The sequence below is a fragment of the Biomphalaria glabrata genome, chromosome 8 (genome assembly GCF_947242115.1).
Source record: "Biomphalaria glabrata chromosome 8, xgBioGlab47.1, whole genome shotgun sequence".
Lineage (NCBI taxonomy): Eukaryota > Metazoa > Mollusca > Gastropoda > Planorbidae > Biomphalaria > Biomphalaria glabrata.
In genome coordinates this window covers 13,416,102-13,437,153 of record NC_074718.1, presented here as the reverse complement: position 1 = coordinate 13,437,153, position 21,052 = coordinate 13,416,102, and the positions used below count along the sequence as shown (strand labels likewise).

The window sequence follows — 21,052 nt, the reverse complement described above, 5'->3', positions numbered from 1 at the left end:
GCGTTTGCATTTCCTGAATAGTGTGATTCCAATTTGTATTGTAATTGTGTGTTGAATGATTAAAATTTAGTATTCTTTTGTTGAGTTAAAAAAAAATTGTATAAAATTCTCTTGGAATTTCAAAGCTTATTTGTATGAAATAAAATGTATATACTGCATTTAATATACTTAGGCTGGTATTATTATTAGGTTTTAACATTAAGTTAAAAAAAATAACATTCAACTCAATCAAGAGCAATCCTTAAAAAAACATTCAATTTGAAAATTTATTTGAATTGGATGATTTATGACATTACAATTGTTCTGGACACAAAAAACAGACAAATCACTAGACAAGTCTAATTGAAGATGAATACATTCACAATTTGGCCAGATTTTGGCACTTTAATAAATGAGAAATTTAAGTTATTGTTCTCAAATTAATTCTAGTTGTGAAAAAAACATTTAAGCCACTTAATGAATAAAAACTATCATTGCCCCTATCATTGAACATTATTTGTGGTTTGATCAACACACATTTTTTAACAGACTTTACCTTTTATAACAAATGTTATCTATGTCAGAAAGAGAAACACTAAAGCTGAATAGTTGGACTTTAAACTATATATATAATATAACAAAATCCAACCAGAGTAGGTACCGGTACATGCAGAATGTCAGACTAAAAATATTACATAAAGGCATATTTGCAAGGTATAACATAGTGTCACATTTTATTTTAAATGAAACACTAATTTATAATTGGCCAATATTATTGTGGTATGGCAGAAATATTTTTTTGTTTCTAAAGAATAACTTAAGCAAAATGACATATAGATTAACAAAAAAAAAAAAAAAAAAAACAGCAACAGATCAATGGGTTTACTTAAAAGGAGATTTCATGGATTCTATCAGGGATTCAATTATTTACATACAGAATATTACATTTGTTTCAAACTAGTAAACTGGGTTTCTGATTACAAAGTTTCAGTGAGATGCAATTAAACAGAAAAAATATATATATATATTTGGCAGTAATATAAGGTCATGGTCATCACATTTACTTTTAAGTCATGAAGCAAGAAACTTTTTTACCTTGCCATTTCTGTTTTAACCTTTGAAAATATCATTGAAGATTTTTCTTCTCATTTCAAAATATGACCCAGTTAATAAAGTTTATTAGAGAATGTATTTAGAGAAAACATTTCTGCACAAATAATGTCACCACAGCACCCTTCTTCTGTATTATCAAATTAAATTGTTGAGGATGCATGTGAATAACAAAGAAAATATTAAGGCAAAAAATATCACAAAGGCATCTGCAAACTTAAGTCAGAGCGTCAATTCAATGAATGCTATAGTGTCCAATATCAGCATCATTTTCCTGAAAATATTTCAATGTCATACTTGTGTCAAAAAAGATAATTAAAACAAGAAAATAAAAGAATTATTTTTTTTTATGTATTAGTTTCAATAAACTGTAAACTAGAACAAAATGATCTTTTTGTTTCCTCCTAAACCAAGGCAATAATCAAAATTAAAAAAAAAGAGGTAAAGGTCTCATGCAAACATATAGAAATGAACATGCTGTATAAGAAATTAAATTGTATTCAAATGCATACATCATTTAAACAAGGCAAAGTAAAAAAATATTTTTATCTGATAAATCATTTTAAAAAGAAAAAAAATTAATTTAAGAAAATTCATAAGTCAAATATTAAAGAAAAAACTCAACTTTATGTCACTGTTATTTTCTGAAAATTTTAAATTATAATTAATTTTTTTATTATTTCTTTTGAAACGACCAATTTTGTTAATGTTAGTAATATTTTGTGGTGGTTCTCCTTTCCTCACTACCAAGGAAGAATGAACTGTTTAAAAATTCAATAAATAGCCTAAAGATTTGATTTACAGAATGCAATGATACATTCTGTTATTGTTTTCCTCTACTTTGAGTAGTCATGTGCAATAAGTTGATGTAACATATCTATTACAGTTACTCAAGTCTAAACTACAAGAAATGCACAGTATGCCCATCACCATCTCTTCATTTAATGGATGTTTTCTTATGCAGACTTACAGAATGGTTTACAGCAAAAGGTAAAGAGCCAGACAGAAGAAATAGTTAGTTCAAATATATTATCAATAAGTGTTGAGAGGTACACAAGAAGTTAAGAATTGTGAGCTTTGATGATGTGAACAGTTAATTGTTTTATGCTGAAGTTAGGCAATTTTGTTTTATATGAGCACAAATAAATTCAAGTTGTACTGAGTCCTGGGAACTAGGTTATAACAGAGTATGTCAACTACAAGAGTAAGATATCAAATAAAGTTATTGACACTGTCCTGTGCTGATTTCTTCACAACTTCTAACTGAATTCTTTTATATTTTCCCCACCAACACACAAAAATAAGGATTTCTTGTCTGAAAGATTCAGTTTGGAAACATCATCTTGATCTGAAGTAAAATTCTCTAAGTTTCTCTTTAATATCAGGTTTCACTATTTACCTTGTGAAAGTTTCAATTCACATTTTAAATCAACAATATACCATACATACAAAAATCACAAAACCAACATTATATGCACACATACAACATCACAAAGTCTAAAACGTACAAGGCAAAAAGACCCTGCCAAATTGGTTATACTTTTTACTTAGCACTAAGTAGCATTTATAAGACTTTTTTTCAAACAGAATTATGCAACTCTGTTTATTTCATATCACATCTAAGACAGAACCATCCAGATCAAAGTATTAACATTGGTCCTACTTTAATCACATATATTAACATAGTGTTAAACTAATGTTACCTCATTATAGAATAAAATATTTACTTCTTAAAGAATTAAAGAAAAACTTGTCAGAAATCGAGCCCTTATATAAATTCTACAAAACAATTATAGATCTTGAACTGTTATTTTTGCCGTTTCTCAAGCAAATGTCAAACTAACACAAAACATGCAACTTGACGTAATTGCAGTTTTCATTTTAAATGCATTTTACATGTCAGCAGGCTATTTGACTGCTTTCAATAATGTTTTCAATAAAATGCAGATTTGTAATTCCATATAAATAATTTTTGATTCATTCAAAAACACACCATGAGAAGAATGGCTAAAAACCCACACCATTTATAAAATATTTTTAGTTGATTCCACCGATGTTCAGGCTTGATGCAGCCTCCTGCTTTTTCATTTTCATTTCATGCTCTTTGATGATCTCCTCCTTGGAGGTGGCCTTAGCCTTAGCCAAAATAACATCAGCACCCTGCTTCACCATAACGTCAGCTAGCCTCTCCCCAGCCGCCCAGGCAGAGGTGTATTCATTTTTCTTACTGGGTGTTTGGCAGTGGATGCCCACAAAAGCATTCTGGGATGGAATCTGGGAAGAAAAAAATTTGTTAAGTTTAAAAAAAAAAAAAAAAGAAAATATCTGTTATTCTAAATTAACAACATGTAGATCTACTAGCTTTTAAAAGACTTCATAATTTCTCCAAGCTGTGGGAATTTTCTATACTTTTTTATCACTAGGCTTGCAACTAACTTAACTATTATAATAATAATTAACAGTTTAACAAATTTTTTTATTTAAAAAAAAAAAACAAAAAAAAAAAACTAACTAAAAACAAGTTAACTTAGATATTAATTTACACTCTTGTAAGTTTGTTGTACTAATTAGTCCTAAAGAATGTGCAAACAATATTGATCATTTAAAATGATAGTCCACAAAAAAAAACCAGTATGTATATGTAAATTGGGATAATATCAAACATAAAAAATAATATACAATTAAATATGCATTTATAATATGAGGGGGAAAAAATAAATTAGGCTACTTTTTATTCCTCATTCTACTGCTCAGAATTTATTCAGAGTTGAAAGAAATAATGCAAATCAATCACTAACTACTTAATGCATATACTACAATGCATATTTTAATATAAATATTTTCTTTTTTGGGTCCTGCTATGTTTCCATGTTTCTACCAGGATTTTAACTTCAGACCCTCACTTAAGCAATGAAATTATTTACCCATCTTCCCCAACGTCCACTTTTAGATATAATTAGGTGTGTAAAAGAGAAAAAATATTTGTTAAAATTTTGTTTTCAGACCAAAGCAGTAGACAAGTCTAAAAAGTCAAGTTTAAAATACTTACTGGAACTTCTGGGAACAACAAATTAACAACTTCTGTATGCTGAACAACTTGACTGCCGTCAATACTAAACACTCCACCTCTTATCCTCATCTGGGAAAAGGGGAAAATGAATGTCATGTGTTAGGAAAACACAATTTAATGCTGTGTCCTAGCAACACACCTTAATGTCATGCCCTAACTGACATCAAACATTATACATGCATTACCTGGTTATCAGAAATTTCTGTGAACACAGAGACTGGGACACTGCAGCCTCCTTCCTGAAAGAAACAAAGAACTTTAACATTAAGGTCATAAGAAAACAGTATAAAATAACTTAATCACCCAGTTAAAGGACAACAGAGTTCAGCTGGGTAATGTAAACTGACTTTTGTGTTATATTGGTCCAATAGCACCTAGTAGTTCTTTGAAAACAGCCTTAATTCCATTCTAGGTTTCACAACAAATGGTTTAGTTATTTTAGTATTTACAATGGTTCAAAACCCTAGACTGTGTTTAAATTCAAATAGGATGCATTGTAATTAAAATATCAAGACTAAAGGGAAGAGCTCACCAGTTTCCTGAGGTAGGCTCTTTCTGCGGTGCAAGCAATGGTAGAAGTGTGGTCATGGATCCTGTTCAGGAGTTGTAGTGTGGCTTCATCATCAGCACGGCACTCCACTGCCATGGCTCCTTGTGAAACAGCATACATGCATTCATCTGGTGTGAGAACCTGCAATCGCCCACACTGCATGAGTCAAATATGCATGCACAGAACTAGCTATTATACTTTGTTCAAAATTATTTGGAAAAAAATTGCAATAGCTTTTCAACAGAGTTTAAACAAGCAAAATTTTTAAAATGCTTTTTAAAAAATAAAGCTTAACAAGGGTGAAGAATTCTGCACTTACAACTTTATCTCTTAATAATGTAGACATTATATTACCTTATTCAACATCAAACAAAAATAATTAATTACCGATAATTAATTGACTAATGATTCATGTTTTGTTAGGTACAGTAAATAACTGTTTAAAAGTTTCAACTTGATCCAAGAATGGGTGTGGGAGAAATAATGTATCTAAGGGGACCAAATCCTACATATTCAAATCCTACATATTTAGCCATATTAATTAATACTAAAGAGTTAATTTCCCTTGTTGGTATCAAACAAAATAATTAATTACAAATAATTAATAGACTAATTGGTTATTTTTTTTTATTGATTCATGTCTTGTCTTTGCCATTGAAAAATTGTTCCAAGAATGGAAGTGGGAGAAATAACATGTACAAGCTTTTTACCAGACAGACAGAGATACAGACAGAGATGATAAAAGCTTTGTAAAAATAAATGTGGAAACTGAAGCATTTTTAGTCCTAAAAATCAATTCACAGCAAAAATGTGACAATCGATTACATTTATAACCATATAGAAAATGTACTCAGCTATAAGCATCTTATCGATTACATTTATAACCATATAGAAGATGTACTCAGCTATTAGCATCTTAAGTCCTGGCTGAGAGACAAAATAAAGCTATAATATAATAACAGAGATGTTGAAATCAAATCTTTTATTGAAAACTAGCTGAAACATTGAACAGTTGAACAAGTTGAAACTAAGACTTGGACTGACCTGAGAAATGCACTGATGCCAACCCATTCTCTCCAGACCTGCAACTGCCAAGATAATAGCGTCATAAACATTTTCCTCTGATAGTTTCTTAAACCTGGTGTTTAAGTTTCCTCTCTAGTTGTATGTCAAGGTCAATGAGGTCATTTATAGGTTAATCTTGGTTTACTTTTACAAAATTATCCATCATTATATTTACAAACAAAAGATGCAAACATAAAACAAAATTTTATGATTATTTCATTCGAAAGGATACAATATTCTCAATTTTGTACTGTGGGTATATCCTTTGTACTTGCGCAGCTCGTCTTAAAGAACTGGTACCAATGACACTGTAAATAATATATTCACAGTACCAGTTTAACATTCTATTTTATACATTTGAAGACTAATCAAAATGAAGGAAATTAAAAATGGATAACTTCTGCGTACAGAATTTATTTTTAGTCTAGTTCAGTAATTATTAAAATGCAACCAAGTACTATATTAGTAAAAGAATTTTCAACATAGTGTGATAAAAACAGTATGCAAGGAGTCCCTTCTGGATTAAGTTAAAATCTTAATACATCGCAACACTTCTACATTCAGAGTTGGCAAGAGTTCTTCTACATCAGTTTTAAAGTATGAAAATTTGAAATAAACTAAGTGCAAACAATAAAGACACACTCCAGTACCGTAATGCATGAATAGGAAACTGTACATGTAAAAAAAAATTAAAACTCAAAACATGTTATAATAACATTTCTAGTATGATCTGTTCTGCAGACTAATAACTAAAGCTAAGAACACTTACCTTCCAGCTGGGAGGTCCTGCAGAGTTTTCCCTTGATGCTTTGGATGAAGAACTATTGCATCGAATGGATTATCTCTCCTGAATGATACAAATATAACGTTGAAAGCTTATCAGGATACATTAGTCTTTCATCAAACAGATATGAAAAAGCAACATATTTGTTCATTAATTTTCTATCAAACTACCAAATATAGATATGTAAAACCTTTGTTCCAAGATGTTACAATTCAAACCTACTTGCAGACACATCCAATTACCAGTCCATCAGGCAATGTTGTGGGCAAATCTTTCAAAGAATGGACAACGAAATCCACTTGTTTCTTTATGAGTGCACTCTCCAACTCTTTGGTAAACAGAGATTTTTCTCCTATCTGAAATACAAACACAGGCTGATGATGATATTGTGTATAAAATGAATGAAAACAGAAAGTATAAATTTAAAGACTCTTTTAGGCTTATCATAAGACTTTGAAACTTATAACTATTCATCTAATTTCTTTATATTAACAAAACTAAATATTAAAATGTATGATTCTATCACTCTAACAAAATATTTTCACCTTTGAGAGAGCAGAGTCAAGAATTCTGTCCCCTGTTGTTGTCATAGGCACTGAAACACATTAATTGTTAAGACCTATGAATGTGAGTGCTTTCACTGCTTATATTGCTTGGTTAAGAATTAAAACACTGATATAACTTTGAAATTGAGTATAAATAAAACAAATAAATAAATAAATATATAACCACAATAGGTTAAGGATTTTTTTGGTTAAATATTGTTTAAATAAAGTAAATTTTAAAAATTATGAAAAAGTCAAGGTGATTGAGCAATGAAAGAATTAATTATACTTACAAGTTTCAAACTTGAGTGTTGGATCCAGTGATCGAAGCATCTGTATAACATTATTGGTCTGGATGAGGGCTAGCTGTTGAGGAGTGCAAAAGAAAACATTATTTCAGAATGTGTAAACTAACTCTTATGTTATCTGGGGCGATGTGCTAGCTGAGAGGGAAATGAGTTGGCTTCCAAACAAAGGGTTCTCAGGTTTAAATCTAGGTAAAGACTCTGGGATTTTTTTTTAATTTTCAGGATTCTTAGCATGCCATAGAGTCCACCCAGCTCTAATGGGTACCTGTTGTTGGGGAAAAGTAAAGGAGGTTGGTCAATGTGCTGGCCACATGACACCCTCGTTAACTATGGACCATAGAAATTTGTACATGGAGTGCACTAAGAAAGTGGGGTTTTTTTTTCTTAAGGGAGACAGTGTGTATGTGTGTCAGAGAAGGGGCTGAGGTGAAATAAGCCATAGGTCCAAGGTCAAGCAATTAAGGACTTAATGATCACTCCAATCACATTATTGACTTTCTCATTGCCTTGTTTATTTTCCTAAGATCAAGGATCTTCTACAAAAGCAATTTTTTTAGGGCACTCACCTATAACTGCGTTTAAAAATGGATAAAATTAATGATATTGTATATTTTCATATTCCAGACGTTTATAAAAAATCATGTGGAAAGTATATCAAACTTTTGAAACTTTCTGCCCTATATAAAATACAAAAACACAAACAAAAGAAAATCTCATGTATCATCTATTTCAACGTTAGAAATGTATACAGCGTGCTTCTAGATCTACTTGGATAGTTTTTAACTTGAAATATGACATTAGTATAATGTTGTTTTACAAAGAAAGGTTACTGGCGAAGCGCCTTAGATTAATGTTTTTTTAGCAATTACTTCCCCTGCTCTGTGTAACAACTGCCACAACGGTGTGATCCCCCTGGCCAGGCCTACGTGACTTTGGTCGTGCCCTGGTCTCCTTTCTATACTGTACCAGTTCCTGGCCTCACAAAATCAACACAGAACACACAAATCTCAACTTCCAAACGTACACAATTACCCCCCCCCTCCCAAGTAACACACATCTGGTAATCAGGCCAATCAACCAAGTGTTCAATCAAACACACAAACGTTTAATCATAAGGAGTCTCCAATGATAAAAATATTGAAGTGCAATCAGGTTTAATTTAGCATTGGGGCTGCACTCCTTCGAAATACACGAAACTAACCCAAACTAACCCGAGTTTGTACCCTGACCGCTTCCTGGAGGAGGTTAGTCTCAGACAGTACTCTTTCTTTCTGAAGGAATAGCTAAATAATATTAATCTTAAAGTAGCACAACCAGCGTACGCCCAAGACAATGGAAGGAAAGCGGCATGAATTTCCCGGAAAATTAAAATGAATCCATGACTAACCCGAGCAAAACAAAGTCGCAAACTATTAGAACACAACTAATTTTTAAGCATCATGGTAAGCATCGGCAGGGGTAATATGCTTCTTCTTTTTTTTTTAAATAGACTGGCATCATAAATCTGCTGTCTCTCGATACACAACTCCTCCTTCATGTTATGCTTACACTAGGGCGGGACATGTCACTAGAGAACGTAAACCATCCGCTTGTTTTATATGCTGACGCAGGCTACAGACACAGCCGTACGTTGTGTTGACCAGTTCCCATCATTCACCGCTTGTTTGACCCATCCACCACTCTTGTTTGGTTTTTCCTAATTGTTTCTCTTATCTGCCCCCCCCCCCTCTCTAAGATCTTCACTTTTTTTTTTTTACATGTGGCTCTAATGCATGTTTTGTTTTTTTTTAAATGTAAACTCAACTGTGTACCGACCACAGAATGTCCTCAGGGTCTATTAATTTTTGTGAACTTCCACTCCCAGTGAAATATAGTTTCTGCACTATATGATGTGTCTGTATATCCAGTGGGAGACGAAATGCCATCAAACCTCTAGAAACTTCTACCCAGTGTCTCCCATGTAGAAAAAGGTTGAAGGTATCACAGGTATAGACAGTTTCATTTGAACTAGGAGTATGTATATAACAAAATAAAGACACCCGGAACAGAGAAGACTTCCTCATTCCCCCCCCCCCCCCCAAACAAGGATATAATGCTGCACACAGTGCATATCTATCTGTATGAAAAAAACAAAGAGGGCCTATTGAACAGAAAACTATCATCTAAAACCCCGAATATTTCCTAGATAACAAACGTCTAAGTAGGATAAAAGAGATACATCAATATAACTTAGGCCATGTAATTCAACAGTTCACACATTTGACAGCTTGTAAAGTTCCGATGGCTTTCTAACTCAACAGGTTAAAACCTATGGCTCCAAATGAGCATCCCATCACTACAAGAGTGAAAGATAATCAGATTGTTAAAGTGTATCATGAGTGTCCACTGTACAGTGTTTTAGCAGCATCCTAAGGGAATAGAGTTTTTTTTTATTTGCTCCCTCACTCCAGTCTATGAAATTTAAATCATTAAAACTAAAATTTCTATTGAAAATCTGATCATCTCCCTTATCGTGCTGTATACAGATGAAACGGCTAGATCTGGTCATCCGAAAGCGTAATGTTTTTTAAAATCATGTCAACAGCTGCGTGCCTTTTTGTTTTCAGAAATAGACATACTTTATGGACATAAGTACAAGCCATTTTTAAAACAATACCTTATAGGCAGTTATTTATACAAAGAAATGACCATGCCGAACTAATGAAAGGACGATGGCGGGTGTATAGTCTTAATTATTCGTGATAGCACCTTCTCTAAGAGTCTTGGATTCCGAAGAATTAGTTCGTTTCTTATATACAGTGAATGGCTAGCGTCGTTCAATCCCACCTACCCTTCCGGGGTTAAGAAAAGGTCAACACGTGTCACCTATAGTTCAATGAAGTGAGACAAGATCTCTTCGATTTGCATCAAGGCCCATTACTGGAGTTTAAAAAAAAATGGCGCAACAGTTCAAAACATCAAATGAACGGTTCTGGGTTCGTGTCCTAAAGAGAGATGTTTACCTCAGAACTTGGCGGTCTTGGGCCTACTTTGCCTATCGGTGATTAACCGACAAAAACAAGGAAATCGATTCTAATTTGTCTTTGCTCGCTAGCCCTGCAGTTAGATCATGTTTCAACATCTCTGCCTAGTTTGTCAAATTGAAAAATAAACTTGATAAACTCCTAAATGCAGCTAGTAAGATCACTGGCGACAAACAAACTGCACTTGCACACATATTATTAAAGAAAAACATTGTTATGAAAGTTTCAATACAGTAAGTGTAAACAAAAAACATAAAAAAAAAACACTCTTGGTCAGGATATTAACATTTTATCATCACAGAGACAAGACCTACTAGGCTCTGAGACTCCCTTGATAACCAGTGAATAAGATAACCAGTGAATAAAGTAACCAGTGAAATCTGCCCATGTGGAGTGTCACCAGAGAATGCTGACCGTGTCCTTCAAAACTGCATTCTTTATCAAGAGGCCCGAACAAGACACTGGCCCCAAAACACCCCTTTAGAAAGAAAACTACCGCGGTATATGGAGAGCTCCCCGATCTGAACGCCACTGCGCAGTTCATCTCATATATTGGTCTAGTCATCTGAACTCTCCAACATAAAAATGAGAACGAGGAAGAAAAAGAATTGAATAAAGTCTTTCTGATATAAATTTTACAAATTGTGTTTAAGGGAAACTGTGGTATGAACGTATAGAGTGAGTGGTAGCGTACAATTCGTTGCTCTATTGTTGTATGTGCTATTCACAATAGCGAGACAAAGTTCCACACGTATAACAAAGATTATCATTCACCTGGCAGAGCATCTTGCACTATCACAAAGAGTAGACAAACATATAGGCATACAATACACCAAATAAATTGCGTTAAAACATCTACCAACAACTTAAGATATTCATTTAGAAGTTTAGACTTATACTATGTAAATTACAGTTTACAGAGCCATAAGCCCTTAACATATATGTTCTCAACAAGTCCCGGTTAAGGTGTTACATATTGTACTTTAACTCAGCAGAAAAAGGGAGATTTGAAAAGGGGACAAGATGGGACTCGGACAAACAGAACCAGGACTTTAGGTCACGTTTTCTTCTAGCCAGTGAAAGATAAAAGATAAAAAACTTTCAGAACAGGAAATTCTAGAAGATAAGGCGAAGATAGAGTCATAGAAGCGCTGGTCAAGACATTACTGCATGTAGATTTTAAAACAGTGCGCACACACACACACGAACATGCAGTGGACACGTTGGCGGTCTGACACCAAATCAGCTGAAAGTATTTTGTTTTTAAAATAAAAGTAAGAGAGTAAGACACTAAACATTCGCTTTCATTGTCTTAGGTTGTTTTTGTTTAATAATATAGATACGGTACTTCAAACGTACAGAACGTGCACAAAGAAGCCTTTCAATGGTGTGGCTAGCAAAAAGTGCAGTAGGGACACCATTATAGCTTACTTTAGGGGGAATCTAGTCAAAGAGGAGCTGGATTTGTTTGCTCTTCACCCCCCCCCCCCACACACACCTAACCAAAGCACCTCTCTTTTTCAGCTTTGTAAAAAAAAATAATCACGTGCCGCTATAGCTCTTTTTTTTTTCTCTATAAAAAAGGATGTCACGCGCAAGGATTGCAAGAGTGCATTTTGGTTTATTTTTTTGTAATACGCTAAATACATGTGGTATCTGCAAGGCACACAAACAATTGATTCTCACAAGCGTATCATTTACAACAAAAGCACAACGTGCTCAGATCTAGAGGAGACAACAGCTATCGTGCTCACTCAGTTCTTTGAAAAGTGTAAAAAAAAACATGTATCTTTCGAGTATTTTTGTTTGTTTGTTGTCTACGTAAATCCAGCAGGGTTTTCATATGTTTAAATCTATTGTATCTTTCTAGTTATCTTTCATAGAACAAGAGCTCTCCTTCAAAATAACGTGCATGTTTAGAGTCTAAATGTAGTTTCTTATTAATAAAAACCTGCATGGCAAGATTCGAAGCTGTAACCGCGATAAACCTTGCGCCATAAGTTAGACTTAGAAATTCATGACGATAATATTCACACACACACATATTATTTCTTGTACTTATTACATAGATCAGTGATTATCTACGTTTTCATTACGTACCTTTATTAATAAAATATAATTGAATTAGAAATGCCCACACTTTATGACTAATTCCGTTGACTTAAAGTCATACTGGGTGTAATAAAAATAGAGGTCCTCTATCAGACTTAGTGGGACAGCGGTTGTGCAATGGTCATTTCTCCATGCGACGTCATACATGGTAAATATATTCCACTACACAAAAATAGTGTGCGATTAGTAACTGTATGTTGAACATTGAAACATTCCAAAGATTTTGTATTATTTTCATTATCTTACTACAGTAGTCCTTTTGGTGTTCATTCAATATAGATCTGTTGATTTTGTATGTGATGCGTGTATTGCTTTCTATTATGCATTGTCCCCATATTTTTTTTACTATGCATGTAAACAAAAATATCAGCATTGAAATTGACACACCACTTGATGTTTAAAAAGATAATGTCAAGACACGGGCTGTAGGAACCCTAGGGTTAAATCCGCCACTGCATGCCACCTTATTTCAACTCGCGTGAATTTCCTGCTGGTGAGTTCAACTCAATGCGCCTAGCCAAAAGCTGATGTTTCGGACGAGTGAAAGGTCAAACGTCGGTCAACGTAAGCAGCCGAGTTCACCCATTTTTGTTTCTCTCCTTTCCCCCCAGGCACGACCTTTCAGTGTTCAAGACAAACACAGATCTGCATGCATATTAACATGTGTAACACTACAAACACAACATTCTGATTTAAGTCTCTTTACAATTTACATAGAGAAGGTTTTTGATTTTTTTTCAACAATCCAATTAAAAAAAAATCATTTTTAGCGGCCCTGAACTCTCTATCCAAATTCAATGTCATGTTTTTTTTTTCTTTTTAAAAGGCTTTATCTCATGAAGGGGTATAAAGTTACACAATGACCTAATTGACCTAACATTAACTCGAAACAATTTATACATTTACAATTACCAAATGTACTAGAACAGCTTCTATTTAAGAAAAAAAATACACAACATCTTGAGAACTACAAAAACTGTAGAGCCCCAGTCGATCTTGTTTCATTGTATCGTTAAATCTTTCGCGTATCAAACGAGAACTAGACATGTGTTTAGGCTACATGTAGCAACAGGTCAATAAACGAATGTATCAGCTTGAGAATAGTAGCAGACGCTGATATTGATATAACAGTAACATTGCAAAGTCAATAGCTTCAATTATCGCGATAAAGGTAAAGTTATATTTAGCAAAATGCAGTCATCAACCCAAGGTGCACTTTTGAAGTTAATCACTAATATCCATTTAAAACTAGTCCTTCTAGTGTAGAGAGCCCAGATAATGCTGAGTACATTTTAAAGTTAATTCCTATAATTTCATATATGTCCAATCATCATTTTAGTGTATTGAATCAAGATAATTCTAGTTCTCAAGAGTAGTACATAGACTGAATCCAGAGTTGTGCATAGATTGAATCCAGATAATTGCAGCTCTCGGAGTTGTGCATAGATTGAATCCAGATAAGTCCAGCTCTCAGAGTTGTGCAGGTATTTCGAAAACGATCTAATTATATGCATTGTCTTCAAGCTCCAAGATTGTAATTGAATGCAGTATTTAAACGTGGAACGTGACTAGGCTGACCCAGACGGAAGCTACATATTTTACCACACGAGATACAGAAAGGGAACTTGTCCACCGGGGGGGGGGGGGTCTATTCAAATTATCTTTTCACCGTCCGAGCCTTCCTTCGGCAAAAGCTTTTCTTTGGGTCTCAAATGTGAGTCCCGCGACTTGAGTTGCCCAGCTGCCTCTTTCCAAAGCCATCTGCTGTTTTCCCCTATGCCAGTGAGAACAAACTGACATCTCGGTCTTTATAGCGCTTCCGTTTTATAAGATACTAGTCGACCGGCGGCGTAGCATACGCCACTATTTTGCAGGGCCGGCCTTAGGCCACTGCAACCCATGCGACCGCAGTGGGCTCCGCACTTTCATAGGACCCGCGCTAATTCTAGGTGTATAAATTATTAAATTAAACCCTTTTATAACTTAAAACAGATTTCCCACGGCCTCCTGATTTACCAGGAGCTCCTGGAAATCTCTTTAACTTGCAAAATATACGAAAAAGTTTTGGAAATCTCCGGAAATCATTAAAATCTTTTGAAAACATACAAATCTCCTGAAATATATAGACAAAAATTGTCATTTTGGTGTGTCATTCAATATGGAAAACGCCAATATATATATACACTAATGGGTAATGAGTCTCTGGTGGGTTATTGTTATTGGTGAAGACAGAAAAACTTCAAACATCTGACATCAAAGTTCTCCATGTGGGGCTGCCTTCATTCCGGCGGTCCTCCCATGGAAATGTTGGTACATTATACGAATAAGAGATGCTCGGACTCGTCCGTCTGTCGAGAGGGTTAAGGAGGTCGAGATTTTATAACGGCTGTGATTACATTCTTACATCACTCTATCCTAAAATAAAATGTTGAAGTTAGGAAATAAAAGCCCCTCCAAGTATGTGAGAATGACAAACATTTGATTAGCATAGAGGTCACTTGTATTAAGATTTTACTATAACGAGAAGATGAACATTATCTTGTGATTACAACATTAATTATCCCCTGGCGTTCAAATTACTTTCCCCAATCCCAGCCTGCAGTAACAATAGTTGATGTATCACAACTCCAAAAAGCAAACAAATCAATACAAATAATCGGCATGGAAATTTTCCAACACAATTCTTATACAGATTGTTGACAACTGAAAATGACGCAATATTTTTTCTCATTCATTTGGCCATGGGACGCCAATCCCCCCTGCCTTTTTTTTTCATGACCGAATTTATCAAATTAAATTTGGCCCCAGGGAACACTCACTAGGCCTACTGACGTGCTAAACGAGCGTTACCTTTCAATCACCTGACCAGTTTAAATTTGTGCCTTTAGATCTAGATGCCATCTGGTCTATTTGTAAACATCACAAATGAAAGGTTTGGTCGATACAATCGGTAGTCTAAATGACTTTGATCTCCGCAAAGCAAAAAAACAAACCAGTGATAAGCTTTAAACATTGCATGTAAACTTGTGATAGACAACACATTTAAATGCACTGAGTGATGAGACTCGGTCCCTGGTTTATGGCTCCAAACGGCTAGATGCCTTGTAGATCTACATGACAGTTGGCATTTACTTCATGTTTTGAGACTACACACGAGAAATTATTTCCACACATTTAAATCTAGAGAAAATCAATTTGCTAATTAAAAAGTCATTGCCTTTTCTTCAGGACTTCCTAGTGATGATAGTGATTTATAGTTTAGGTTAGCAAAGAAGAACTTTGTTCTTACTATGTTACTTCTAATACAATAATATTCTACTCATACATTCTTATTTATTAAACTACTGAAACCAAAAAGGGTAATGCAAGTATGCATATATAACATTCAATGGTCATATAAGTTGGCGAAGGAAGATATGGGAGGACTCAGGAGTGCGTATGTTGAAATACACATTTTCTCACACTGATCTATGATAAATTTAGGCCTACTAGTAATTTGATTTATTTATTTTTTTGCCCACGCTAGTTATCCGACTTAGGTGATAATTTGTTGTTTGTTTTAGGGTGCCCCCATTACAGTAGCTATGTGTCATAGTAACGATTCCACTACTGTACAACTTGTATGCACGCAACCCTACAAACGTTAGAGCCCGGAGAACCCTCAGATTTGTGTGTGTGTGTGTGTGTGTCAGAGCTCTACGGGGATCTAGTCAGCTCAACTTCTCATACGCACAGGGAAAAGCTGAGTTAAAATTAATATACAGGAGACGAATAGAATATAGACACAGAGTATTCTCCAAGAGACAATCACAAGGCAGTCTAGATTGCAGACAGCAATTGTTGGTTCAAGAAACGGAATCTATAGCCTAAAAGCCCACAAGAAGCGCTTTCGTTAGATAGATTGTTCCAGCTTCTGCGAATGGACCTCATTCACCAATCGAAAACAAACAACATTTAGCCTCGTGATAATATTGATAAAACAATGAAAAAAGCGTATCACGTGACAAAGACTTTATGGATAACGTAATTTGTATAGAAGAGATAGAGAACCACGTGGCTAAATGTTGTTTGTTTACGATTGGTGAATGAGGTCCATTTGGTACTGGAGAAAAAAATACAAATAAACATGAATGACCTCTACTATGCTCTCCTGGTCAGACAGATCTGATCTCTTCTCCATGCAATGGGCCCTGCTGCAGCAGACCTGATGGAGACCAGTATCTCAGATCATGTGAAATCGATCAGAAAAAAAAAAGTATTTTCTCACGGCTTCTAAAAGGCAAATACATCAATCCTCTGAAAGTGAAGTGAAATTATTCAAGATGGAGGTGATAATACACCTTACAAATAAAACAGCTAGAGGGTAAACAATTTTCTCCTCAATCCAAAGAAGGAACTTCTATTCTTGAGGTTCAATGGCTTCAAAACAAAATATAATTTTAAAGATGATTGATGTTTTGCACCAAATAGTTTGAACCCATGATACTAATAGCTGTTGTTTTTTTTTCTTCTCAAAAAGCACAATCCAGACAGTGTGAAAATTGAAGGCTTAACAGGACATACAATGTATGGTTTATTGGAGTTAGGTCAAAGCCACCCCTGCTTCTGACCCTTCTATCTAAACTGTGCCAAAAACAAAGGGTAAAGGTCATCTGTTTGGAAATGTTTGTAAAAGTATATCCTTAAGTAAAAATATAATAATACATTTTACCCCATCAAGTAGTTGAAAGTTATCTTAGAATTTCTTTTTAATTTTAAGTTTGAAAGAATTTTAACTTAAGGAGGGTGTCAAGCAATCTGTTGTTTTTTTTTAAGAAAAAAATTCTTATTATTTGTAACAAATGTAATGTGTAAACAAATGTAATGTATGTAAATTAGTACATAATGTGTAATGTATACACATAAATGTAAAGCAATTGGTGTCTTTGCTTCCAATTTAATGAAAAATAGTATAATAGCTGGTCAGTAGCAAAAGTGAAATGTAAGTGATTACTGGTTATGTAAGTAAAATCATTTTAAAAAAGAAACCTTTATATTGTTGATTTTTTTTTTCAAAATTAATATTTTTCTAGGATCAAACAAAAGCTTATAGTAGAGCCATACAATTTTCTAAGAGATGTAATATATAAACAATGTCAATATTTCCTAGTATGTGGACTGGAGAAGCCAAAACACATCTTTGAACTCTTTCACACTGTTGTCCCTATAATTCTAACATATTATGAAAAGAGAAAGAGAATTCAACATGTGTGAATTTCTCTACCCAGAGGCATTTCTACACAAAGGCACCCTGACACTTCAAAATCACCTGTAGAGCACTTTCACATTCTCTACAAAAAGGTCCCTAGAATTAAATGTGGCTTTTCATCCAATTTAAACCTCTGTGGTCACATACAGCATGGTCCTCTATGCCCCCCACAAAAGGACAGTAAAATCTCCAAAACCTGAGTTTCATGACATTTTATAAACAAGGAGCTTTTACCTTCCCTTAAGCTATAAGGGCTTCCAACAAATATTTATTTTTATTTAAAGAAACATTCTTCATGTCTCCATATTCAAGCATATAACCCTATTCCTGAAAGTGGATAGATCTGCCAGTTTCTCTCATCTACTACAAGTAATACCTTCCCTTAGGACTCTCTGCTCTGCTTTCTAGTTAATAATCTGTTTGATAAGTGTCAGATATTCCTTCAGAAATGAAGAGTCACCCTAGCCCAAACCTCCTGAAGGACAGCAGCGGATGGAAGTGGGCAGGGTTCAAACTCAGGACCATCATGACAAAGTGCGTTTAAGTCTGTACCACATGACCAGGCAGCCATTTTAAGCCTTTTTAAAGGAATATTTTTATATGTAGATAATATAGATCTCTATCTATATATCTAGTAGGTTTATTAATTTGTAAATCATAGATCTAGGAGTTTTGGAGTCTAATAAATTATAACTTTTAAAATCAATTTTAAAAAAATATATATTTTATATATATACATATATATGTAAATCTAGATATTTTTATTATTATATGTAAAATATAAAATGTATAAAAGATCTAGAGTTTCTATCTAGATCTAATAGTGTAATTTTTTATTGACTAATAATACTCTATTTACGATACTTAAATCTATATCAATCTAGACATTCTAGATAATCTTAATCTTGGATCTATTAACTAGATCAGACCATCAGATCTAGTGACTAACTGCTAGTAAGACGCTAGATCAATCCTCTAGAAGAATCTATTCTAGACTTGCACTAGCATTTAAGTGTTAGAAAGACAATATTATTATTAATAATATTACATTAATAATATTATTATAGACTTTATATTTTTTAAAATATTATTATATACAAATTATAATATTTATAAATATTACATTATTATATAGACGCCCTATAAACTGCTAGACTAGCTGTGATATAGTTTTGAAACAGCATGGCTAGACTTCCAAACCCATGGTGTTAGTTGATTGTTTGTTGTTTTTAAATTTGCTTCATTTTAGTGTGATAATCTTAAAGGAGGATTCCTAAGCTTTTGAATGATACCACATTGTCAGCAAATGAAAGTCGTGTTTATTTCGAAAATTTACAGTAAAGTCATAGGTAAGAATGATTTTGCATAATTTTTACTATCATTTTTAAGCAAGCTTGGTATTTTTTTAATTGTATTTAGACCTAGATTTATGCTTAATGTTTGTTAAATTTCGTTATTTTTTAATGAAATTAGTCCTCCAAAATTAAAAAAACTTACCCTAACATGCTGTTATCAGTTATAAATGATGCCAAATTAGGCAATTTTTCGAAATGGGTAAGTGGAAAAATTGTAACTACCATAACAATCTATGACTATAGTTATAGTATTAAAATCAATATTTTTCTATTATAGAGTATAGTGTTAGAAATCTTTTTTTTTTTTTTTCTATACTTAGGTACACAAAATATAAAATTAAGGAAATCAGCTTATTAAGGCAATTTTGGGCTCATTCTGATGATGTCAAATAAAGTCACTCCATGATCTAGCAATGTGTGGCGCCAGACATTAGCTATTCTCGTTGATAATATGAAGTAGCAAATGATTTAAAGGCATTGTTTAATGGCTTATCTTTTATCAACCTAGTGGAGAGAATGCCATCAAGGTGTTATTTTACATTATATTTATAAAAATTAAAAAACTGAGGAAGTTTCTACCAAACGGTATACTAGAAAAAGGATCGAAGTCAATTTTCAAACAATTGGATTAGCTGTGAATGAATGTTACCGTATTTGAGATGTAACAATCAAATTAAAAACCATATAATGGAGTAGCTGTGTTCCAAATTTCAAGCTTCTATCTATTATATAAATGGTTATAAAGTTATGATGAGATAAAGATGAAAATTCATTTATTCTATCACAGTTTTTGGACATTTTCTAAAAATATAGTCCATTATTCTACACATAAAACGGCATAACTTTGCTCCTATATATAACACAGAAAGATAAATTTGGTATCATTGTAAACCTCTCAGCAAGCTCTATATAACTAGATAGTTTCTGATTTTTTTTTGTCAAACTGATGTTTGTTTGTTTACACTTTGTGACTTTGTAACTGGTGCCGTGGTGTTTGTATATCTAGTCAATCTAGATTCTAGATATCTGAGAATATCTCTAACTTACTAAGTGTACACGAGTTGCGAGTTGTAACAGTTACAGATGGAGATTACACACTTACACAGTACTAACACAGTAACAGTAACAATAGTAACAGTAAATAGAGATCTAACACTAACAGTATTGGATCTAGTATTGATATTAATAATATTGAATATTGAATCACTAAGTAGATCTAAATGAGTAAGTTTTCCAAGTTTTCTTCTAGATTCTAGTACTACAACTACTGACTACTGACCTGGCTTTTTCTAGTTCCTACGCGTATTATCCTTTCCTCTGACATTTTTCTTCTGTGAAATTGACTCTAAACAATCACACTCATAAAATTCTTAAACGTTATCTAACGAAAATGTGAGATTAGGCTTCTACTAGTAGATCTAATAGATATCTAGACTATAGATCTATTTCTTTTCTTTAGAGTAAGGCATAAAGTGCATACGAAGAACACATCCTGATACTACAGGCCTATGTCCTACGTCCGATGTTCACTAACACACAATGACGTAAACTTAGTTCCACTGACCCACAAATACAAGAAAACTTTACACAGGAAAACCTCCACATATGAATGAGGGCGATTGGGGGGGGGGGGATATACTAGAGGTTATCCATTTATGGCGTTCATACGTACAAAAGAGTCCTTTCCTAGATAGGTATACCTAATCCCAGCATTTTATTGTTAATATTTAAATATGAAAATTTGTATAATTGATAACCATATTTTTTAAACTAACAATAATACTAAAATAAAAATATTAAACATCTGAGACATCAAAATAGAATATAAGCTGGTAGCCTATATTGTTTATTAGATAATCTTCATCTTTCTAGTCATTGGGAGACCTTTTCTTGTAGCAACATC

General features: G+C 33.5%; 1 protein-coding gene across 2 annotated transcripts; it reads right to left on the bottom strand.

The window, feature by feature from the left end:
- Window positions 1–252: 252 nt before the first annotated feature.
- LOC106068126 (porphobilinogen deaminase-like) lies at window positions 253–20,724 on the bottom strand. 2 transcript variants are annotated; one of them, XM_013227433.2, is made up of 11 exons: window positions 20,429–20,724; window positions 7,397–7,469; window positions 7,104–7,153; window positions 6,781–6,914; window positions 6,544–6,621; window positions 6,007–6,082; window positions 5,754–5,867; window positions 4,692–4,865; window positions 4,345–4,398; window positions 4,139–4,228; window positions 253–3,363 (listed from the first exon to the last, which is right to left on the bottom strand). In XM_013227433.2, the coding sequence occupies exons 1-11, from the start codon at window positions 20,471–20,473 to the stop codon at window positions 3,127–3,129; spliced, it is 1,125 nt and encodes a 374-aa protein (XP_013082887.2). In that variant the 5' UTR covers window positions 20,474–20,724; the 3' UTR covers window positions 253–3,126. The 2 variants fall into 2 exon arrangements, with proteins under 2 accessions (XP_013082887.2, XP_013082888.2); XM_013227434.2 differs by having other exon boundaries at window positions 4,692–4,850; window positions 20,429–20,722.
- Window positions 20,725–21,052: the final 328 nt, after the last annotated feature.